Raw genomic sequence first — 9,554 nt, 5'->3', positions numbered from 1 at the left:
TAGGAAGAAATGAAGCAGCAAATGAACTAGACCAGTGTTTCTGAAATCTGTACATAGAATCCCAAGACATTATCCAATACTAGGAACAAGAGCTTTCCTCTCCTTCCAACAATAGGTTGACTTACTCTTATCTTGGGAATTAAAGAAAATTAATTCCTACTCCTCTTAGTCAAAGATAAAAGCAAAAACAAAACAAAAATAGTCAACTTTGGGTTGAGGACTGTTTTATTAGAGGCTGAGAAGTTTTCCCAAACTCTTCAGGTGAACTCTTCACTTCCATAAGAAGTGCCACCACTTCTTTCATTGTTGGTCTTTCAGCCGGCGATGAGTTCACACAGAACATCGCTATTCCAAGCGTTTGCAGCATTTCTTGCACCATTTGATCCGGTAAACCTTGTAGCTTAGCATCAAGAACTGTAACAGCTGGTTCAAAGCTTCCCATTTTCTTCTTTACCCACTCGACGATGTGTAGTCCATCACCTATTTGAGAATCAACAGCACTACGCCCACTAAGTATTTCCAGCAGAACCACTCCATAACTATAGACATCGCTCTTTTCTGTTATATTCAGCGTGTATCCATATTCTGCAAAGTCAACAGGCATTTGTGTCACACTCGACGAACTATGACTCGTAAATCAAACATTTGAAAATTATCATGATATATTTTGCCTTCTCTGCTGAAATATAATGTTAGTAGTTCACAACATGCAAAGTGCAACGTATTTGTTAAGTAACTTTGATGGACTGACCGGTGAATATATGTCATCGTTTATGATGAGAAGCAGAAGGTAAAAAAATTATGTACCTGGAGCAATATATCCATAAGAGCCTGCTACGCTGGACATAGCGTGGTGATAGTTTGGCGAATTCATTAGCTTTGCGAGTCCAAAATCTGCTATATAAGCATCGAACTTGGAGTCGAGCAGTATATTATTGCACTTGACATCTCTATGAAGAATGGCCGGAACACAGTCATGGTGCAGGTAAGCAAGGCCTTGAGCTGATCCAACTGCAATTTTATACCTAATTTCCCAGTCCAAGTTTCTGTTACTTTGCAAGAGCTGGTGAAGATTGCCATTTGAAATGTAGTTGTACAGAAGAAGCTTAACGCTCCTGTTTGAACAATATCCCAATAACTTCACTATGTTCCGATGCCTAATATGTCCGAGAATTTGAATTTCTCCGGCAAAAGAATCTACTGGCTCCTCATCTTTCTTTGTTTTCCAAAGTTTCTTCACTGCAATCACGTCGCCATTAGGCATTTCTGCTTTATAAACAACACCTGAACAGCCTTTCCCGATAATGTTTTCATCTTTCAAGCAATCCAAGATGTTGTCGATGGTAAAATTGAACTTTTGAAAGGGGATGAAAGTCCATGGGTAGGAAAAGTCTTCTGCTCCGACAGAGGAGACTGACATGCCTTGAGACTTCTGAAACACATATATGTGGTTTCGCGTCACAATAATCCATGTAGCCACAACTGCTATCGCTACAGAAGTCAGAATTACCGCAACCAAGGCTATGGTTTTCGCTGACTTCAACCCGTTCTTTCCCATTATATGTGAAGAACAAGTAGAACCATCAATAGATTGACACAGCTTTGAATTCTCCAGAAAAGAATATGAATTGAGAGTTCTAAAGAACGGTGTGACAGGAATAGGCCCCGAGAAATTGTTGTACGAAACATTCAGGGAAGTAAGGCTGGTCAGGAAGCTAAGAATTGTGATCCTTCCACTCAACAAATTATGAGAAATATCAAGAGATTGCAACTGTGTCAAACCGGACAATGTTTCAGGAAGTTCACCAGTAAAACGATTCGAGCTCAAATCCAAACTGATTGTTAAGCTTGTGACATAACCAAGCTCAGATGGAATCTCACCAGAAAAACTATTCGAGCTCAAATCAAGTAGAGTTAACTTCTGCAAGTTCTTAAAAGACTTAGGAATTGAACTAGTAAGCAGATTGTTGCTGAGAATAAGTTTGTTCAAGTAACTGAGATTGCCAAAACTTGAAGGAATCTCACCAGTGAAGCTGTTCCTGCTCAGATCAAGCTGCTCTAAATTCACAAGCTCTCCCATCACGTTTGGTATTTCCCCGGTTAGGTAATTGTTGTGAACATCCAACAGCTCAAGAACCGTAATGTTGGCAATTTCAGAAGGCAAGCCACCAGAGAAATGGTTCATGTACAAATCAAGAAACACGAGGTTCTGCAATTGACCGATCTCCTTAGGAATTGTTCCTGAAAGCTGATTCTCGCCGAGCCTCAACCTCACCAGAGACTGGCATCTCGCAACACTCCGAGGCAATCTTCCCGTTAACGAATTCCCAAGAAGCAACAATTTACTCAGCTGCTTCAAATCAAATATCTCCTCAGGGATCGATCCAGTGAGCTTGTTCCTCGAAAGATCGAGCGCATAGAGCTCAGTACAGTTTCCAAAAGCAGCTGGAATGGTTCCTGAAACCGAATTTCCCCACAAGAAAAAACTCTGCAAGTACTTTAACTTACCAACTTGCCACGGAATTTGCCCCGATAGTTGGTTCTTATCTAGCTGAAGAGCTGTTAGGCTAGTGCAGTTACTTAACTGCCATGGTATAGAACCAGTAAATGCATTATCAGACAAATGAAGTTGTTCAAGAACCGATAGCTTCCCCAAGTCACCGGGAATTTCACCGGACAACTCATTTGCAGAAAAATCAAGAATCACAAGGGATGAACAATTCGAAACCTCAGCCGGGATAGGTCCAGTTAATGAATTTCCCCATAAAAGCAAGCTAGTTAGCTTTTGTAACTTACCCAACTGAGGAGGGATTGAACCAGTGAGCTTATTCATATGCAGATACAAGTACCTAAGCTCTGAAATCATCCCAAGTTCAGGCGGTATGGAACCAAATACCTCAGTATCATAAATTGCCAGTGTTTGAAGATTGATTAAGTTCCCAAATGTGGGTGGAATAACACCAGAAAGACCGGTGGCCGCGGCACCAAACATTGTAAGATTGGTGAGCAGGCCCAATTGTGCAGGAATTTCACCAGTCAAATATGGATTTCCCCCAATCCTAAACTGCTGAAGTGACAACAAGGACCCTAACTGTGATGGAATTGAACCATTGAGGAGATTATCTTGAAGACAAAGGATTTCTAGTGAAGAAAGATTAACAAGCTGAGGTGGGATCTTACCAGTCAATCTATTTGAATTCAAGAACAAGAACTGAAGTAAAGTAAGCCCACCAAGTTCTGAGGGAATAGACCCATAAATAGAATTAGAAGAAAGGTCTAAAAGCCTAAGATGAGAGAAAGAACCAAAAGATGGAGGAATAGTGCCAGAGATATTAGTAGAAGAAAGATTGAGAAGCTGCAAAGAAGAAAGGGAAGAGAGTTCAGAGGGTAAATACGAGAGATTAAGGAATGTATTTGGAATAGAAAGTGAAATAACTCTTTCTTGAGGAGAACAAGTAATCCCTTGCCAAGAACATGGAGTTGAACTTAAAGGATTCCAAGAAGAAAGTACAGAAGAAGATGATTTTGTATAAGGGTCAGCTGCTTTAAGAAGAGAAAGCAGTGCTTGTCCATCAGAAGAAACAGAGCTAACTAAAACTACTGTTTTTGGACTCAAACTTACACAAAAGAACAAGAAAAACAAGAAATAACATGAAGTGGAAGTTGCTGAAGAAGAAGAGGTGAGAAAATGGTGGCTTTTCTTCTCCATTATTGAGCTTTTTGGAAATAGAGAAAACAGTGAAAAACAAGAAATGGGGTTCTAGTAGAATGGTGTTTGAAAGTTTACTCTAGGAGACAACATGCATGTGAAAGGTTAAAGAGGTTGTTGTTTGCTGATGGAGGTTTGCTTCAAACTCACACTAACTCTTGTTTGATAAATTTACCATGCATGTGAAACTTAAAGTTCTTGTTTAGCTTTTTTTTATGGAACATATATACTAATAAAACTGCTACTTATTAAAGTTATTTTCTGAGCTTCCTTACCGGAGATAATGAGCTCCTCCTCCTTGCTCCGCCCTGCACGGTGGTGCTAAGAAGCTGCTACTAATGGTGGTGGTGAAGATGGTCACTAGCATGAAACATAAGCTTTTGGCATTTTTGCATTTTCTTGGTGTTTCATGACGGCGATAAGTGGTGGTTGATGGCGGTGGTTGGTAGTGGTGGTGGCTGGTGGCGGAGGAGATTGAGTTGAGAGTGTGTGCTGTTCTTTCCTATAGTGAGTCAGTTCTTGAGAAACTAAAGAGCAAAGAAATGGAGCTATACATTTAAATAGTAAAGAGTTTATTTTATAAGTTTTTATTGAACAAAGTGATTGTAGCGCCACACTAATTTATGAATACAATATACTCGTACTTATTTATTTCTTTTTGGTTTTGGACTAAATTCCAAATTGTACAGATAATAATTAAGTATGTCATTCTTTTAAAGGGTAAGTCCTAGAGAAAGGGGGCAGTTTAAGACCCAAAAGTGCCATTTAGAGGCGTATTAATATTTGCTTAATTAATCTCATCATTGGCTGTAGCCTGTAGGGATATTATTATCGACCTGTTTCTCTCTTTTGGTGCTTCTTGAAACCCCCTTTAAAAGTGGTATATGTCCAATTTTGTTGAATAAGGTAATAACTAAAATTTTACCACATTAATAACCAAAGTTTTGCGACGTTATACCCTAGCTCTCGAGATTTCTTTTGCCTTTCTTTTCTTTTCCAGATACTTGTTTGGTTTGGTGTGTATATATATAGAACTATGCTAATTATTTTATAAAGTAATTATAAAGAATTGATTTAACTAATCAGATTATTGAAATAAAAGCTAGTCTGTTTTGAAAAATTTACATTTTTACAGTTACCAAACATTGATTTTGAATTTTGATTAAGAAAACTGATTTAATTGAAAAAACTACTTATATCAGGTACAATAATCCAAGCCAAAACCATCTAACAAAATATTCTTATAACCCATATGTATGGTTTAATTTCTAACTTTTATCATTTAACAGCTCGTTGCAAATTGAGCTCCCACTATACATGAATTTGAGGAAAGGAAGGACAAGAGAGTTAATTGTATATTGTTTTACTTTACATACTGATGTACTAAGAAGTTATTCGCAAAATTTTAACAGCTTATCTTTTGAGCACACGATGATAATTCTTATCATTGTATCAAGACTCTAATCCTTCATAGGCAAAAAATGATTTAATTATGAAATACATCAAGGATTCTTCTTCAAGAAAGTTCCATTAAATTTTACTAAGGGTCTGTTTGGAAAGTCACCTGGTAATTGGATTGGTGTAATTACTAGGGTAGTAATTACACAGCCTAGTAATTACACAATATAGTAATTACGATGACTTGTTTGTTTGTCATAACGTAATTACAGTGTAATTACAAGCGTATTGTTTGGTTGCACAAGTGTAATTACACAGTTAGATTAAATTTTAAATGAAGTAATTATCAAAATTTAAAAGTTAATATAATAAATATATGCCTATAAATAATTTTTTTATAAGTATAAATGATATTATATTTGATATTTAAGATCCATAATTTTTCTTGAATATACATTAATTAGTAATCATATATTTATAACTAATATTGTAAAAATAATTAATATAAATATTTTCCAAATTAATAATATGTAGTTTAATTAATTATAGAAACTAAAAACATACGTCTTGTAAGAACATCATGGAATGCATGTTTGATAAAATAAATTAATATTTATAAATATAATGTCATAACATTATTCAAATATTTGACAAAACTAATCTATCAATTCTAACTAAAAAATGAACTACATGCAATGTGAAATAACAAGACAATATTGTTAAAACAAGTAAATTGAAACCATAAATATAACACAATTTCAAAATTCGAAAAATAAAAAATAGTTTAATATATGTCAAATTCCAACATAATAAAAATAAGTTCTAATACTATTTAAGATTAGGAAACATAATAAGTATATAACCTCGTATAACGAAATTCTACTTTAATGGCATAACTCATTATATGCTAAGTTTTTTAATGACTCATTATTTCTAATATTAGGAGGTGTAGTTTCAAAAACTAGAATAATAACGTAGTTACGCTAAATGAAAAAAATAAAACAAATAAGAAATAAAATATACGAACAATTACATGAAATCACAAGAAGTAAAGGTAGAGAAATAAAAGATAAATAATGTACAAAGAAATATATATTTAAAAATTTAAAAATTAAAAAAATAAAATAATGAAATAAAAAGTTTTAAAGAAAATAAATTAAAATAAAAACAAAAAGAAAAGAAATTTAAAAATAACTTTGTAATTATACAATGTAATTACCATTAATTCTCACCTCCCCTTGAGAATTGGAGAGTGTAATTACACATCTAATTACACTCAATTTCATGCTGATCAAGTAATTACTTGGTCAGACAAACATACCAAAAATTATGTAATTACACTCAATTACACCCAAATATATTTTCTAGGTGGCTTTCGGCTCTAAAACTTTTATAATACGTAGTATAGTTCTTCCCTTTCCTATCTCAAGTCTTAATTAACCATTTGAGTGTTTGGGGGGGGGGGGGGGTTAGGTTGCAAGAGTGCCTAGGGAAGATGAGAAACTTTGATGGAGTATGATATGAGTGAGGCAACTAGCTTAGGAGATTGTGAAAGGTAAAAGAGAGGGAATTCCTATTAATTAAGCAATAAATTCAAAGTTTATTTTCTGAAAAATGTAGTACTATTATACTAACCTTTCTTACATAAACAATATGTCCTCCAACGTGAAATTAATATTCAAATATTAATATAATGACGATGATTTAAGCGGAGGGCGTGCACTTAGAGGAAATTTAATTACAGCATCGACTTTGTTTCCTTTTCTTAAATGGTAAAGTTGAAAACGGGATAGTAAGTTTAGTAATTTTTATTCTTTTTACTGCTATATGGTGAAATTATCTGTAGTAAAAGATGAGGGTGATTTTGTTATCGAGAAAGGCGTAGTGGGTGCGTTTTGGGAGTAGGGCTTAAAGAAAAATGTAGTCACATGAGAGAGAGAGAGAGAAGGGTTTTATTAGAATATATTAAGGCACAAGTAACGATTAGGGTTTTATTTTTTACTGTGTTGGCTGTGTATTTCACTGTTCAGCCACACTAGGGTTTTATTTTTCTTTACAGTTTTACTCATTAAGGTTGAACATACTGTTTAATTTATACGTAGCTTTTGAAGACTGGGGACATTTTGAAAACTGGGATAAAACTTAATGTTCGTAATTTCGTATAGGTTTAAGCTTTTAGGTTGTAGAGTTTAGTGTTTGTTTCAATTATTACAATTAGAAGCGGATGGATCAACTTTTAAGAATTATAACATTGAATCATTGTATTTTAAAAATTTTGAGTTCATATATTATTTGTTATAATTTTAACAAACTTTTATGCATAAATCTATATTCTTATTAAAAGTATTGAGTATATTCTTATTAAAAGTATTGAGTTCAAAGAAACAAGATACGGTAATTTGCCCTTGTCATTACAGTGACACTGTGATATAGCAGCATATGACCTAATCTTAAAATTTACCGCACTAAGGAAGTTTCAAGGTTTACATTAATTTCTGATCTTACCATTTGAAGCAAGGTAGCTACGTCATTTTGAATGCTCTTGTGCTAAATTGTGTTGCTCGAACTCGAACGTATAGGACACATTTTAAATATGAGACCCATAATTTGGTCATTAAATGTATATTATAAGTAAATTATGCATAATAAACACTTCTTGATACTTGATAGAATCTTGAAAACGATATCCAAAATTTTCTTATCTTCAGAAACTATTGTGTAAAATTGACTTTTTATAGCTAAGGTACATAATAAATGTTTTCAAAAGAAAGTGATAGTCTTGCATGAATTACAATTAATTACTTATAGTTTTACGTCTCATGGTACTATATTAATGGGCGAAAATTAGTCGATCCACAACCTCCTTTCCTCTCCCAAATTCCAATTCCCAAACTTTAGCAAAATAGAGGAACATTTTACATGGTGAAAAATAGAAATGTTATTTAGTGAAAGAAAATATTTATCAAGCAAATATTGTTGAATTGACACAGAATTATTTAACAAACAAAGAAAGAATTTGTAAAAATTCATATAAGTTGGAGGACCATTTGAGAAATTCGAAAGTTTATTGAGTTAATTTTCCGATTAAAATAATCTTTTGTGAAAGTTGAGTTAAGTTGGATGAATTTATTGTTACAAAGAAAAAGTAAATTGTATTTTCATAGTTTGAATGGCCATTTAAATAATAAACTCGAAAAATTGAACAATTAAGCTCAATAGGAAAGGGTTAAAGCTCAAGTGTGAATGAAGACATAAAACTTCTTCACATAATATCTTATTATTTAAGAAAGTTTCTAGTCACATGATATCCATTAGGTGGCTCTAGCTAAGTCGAGTCGATTAAACTCAATCGAAAAGTCAAAATATAACTAAAGAATGTCAACAAATTATGAACGGTGTTGGAAAAATTCTTATAAATGAATTTGCAGAGACTATTGCATTTCTTAAGGTTGACGTATAGTATCCTGTATCTAAAATATAGTATCATCAAATTAAATGATGTTGTTTCTATACATTCATTATGGTATCCATAATTCGGATAGCAACGTAAACCTAAAGTCAATCTAACAAAATAAAACAAAAACAATCTAAAATTGCTAGATGCATGATATTTCTAATACAATAATAATTATGCCTCGATTTAAATCAAATTGCAGTGAATCCTCATTATTCATGTTGTTCCATTTAAGTTTGTCTCAACAATATTACCAAAAAAATTATCTTGCACCCCTAAGAAATATTGGACCTTAAATAAACATACTAGTGTGACTATTCCTTCATCTCAACTAATTGGTATCATTAATATAGTTTTTTCTTCCATTATGTCATATTTTTTTGTTGGATTTGCACGGATTCAAGAGACTATAGGTCTTTCCAGCTAGATAGCTTCTTTTCATGTGATTGTATGTTTATTCGCTCTCTTTTACTACTTTTATCATGGCTTCATACCTATATTTGGAGGTTGCTGTAAGGTATGACCATATTATCTCAAGCGATATTATATTATTTTATCTTCTCTATATATTACTTGCACCTTATGCCAAATGTGATTCTAAATAATATGGTCATTTTACTTTTCTTTATTTTAATTTTTGGTTACGTTGGGGGTGGGGGTCTTAAAGGGGTCCAGCAAGTTCCCTTAGAAGGCTACAAAACTCGGATAGTATGGGTTCAAGCAACACCAATTAACATACCCCCCACTGCTTGTTTCTTGATTTTGTCCTAAACATATTTTTGGTGTCTCACTCTTTTCTACACTTTTAATAACTTGACATACAAATACATATGGTGTATATACAATTCTCATTTAAACCTCAAGCCTCCCCACTACCCAGTACCCCTTGCAAAAACAACTTTTCTCCATACCTTAGGCAATCTATTGTTCTAGACTTCTAGTTAATTCAAAGATGCTCAACTTTTAGGCTTATTAACCGGAAATAGGTATCTT

The 9,554-nt window shown here is 33.6% G+C and overlaps 1 protein-coding gene across 1 annotated transcript; it reads right to left on the bottom strand.

Moving 5' to 3' along the window:
* On the bottom strand, nucleotides 1-3,920 carry LOC104118292 (LRR receptor-like serine/threonine-protein kinase RGI5). Its single transcript, XM_009629511.4, has 2 exons — nucleotides 808-3,920; nucleotides 1-585 (listed from the first exon to the last, which is right to left on the bottom strand). The coding sequence occupies exons 1-2, from the start codon at nucleotides 3,707-3,709 to the stop codon at nucleotides 203-205; spliced, it is 3,285 nt and encodes a 1,094-aa protein (XP_009627806.1). The 5' UTR covers nucleotides 3,710-3,920; the 3' UTR covers nucleotides 1-202.
* Between the last annotated feature and the right edge of the window lie 5,634 nt (nucleotides 3,921-9,554).

This window comes from Nicotiana tomentosiformis, chromosome 4, assembly GCF_000390325.3.
Source record: "Nicotiana tomentosiformis chromosome 4, ASM39032v3, whole genome shotgun sequence".
NCBI classification, from domain to species: Eukaryota; Viridiplantae; Streptophyta; class Magnoliopsida; order Solanales; family Solanaceae; genus Nicotiana; species Nicotiana tomentosiformis.
This window is presented reverse-complemented; position numbering and strand designations above follow the sequence as displayed.

Bases quoted from the DNA above. Each gene is read 5' to 3' on its own strand.
- LOC104118292 (XM_009629511.4), bottom strand. From the start codon at position 3,709: ATGGAGAAGAAAAGCCACCATTTTCTCACCTCTTCTTCTTCAGCAACT. The intron at 586-807 runs GTACATAATTTT...TTGACTTTGCAG, and splicing joins TTATGGATATATTGCTCCAG to AATATGGATACACGCTGAAT.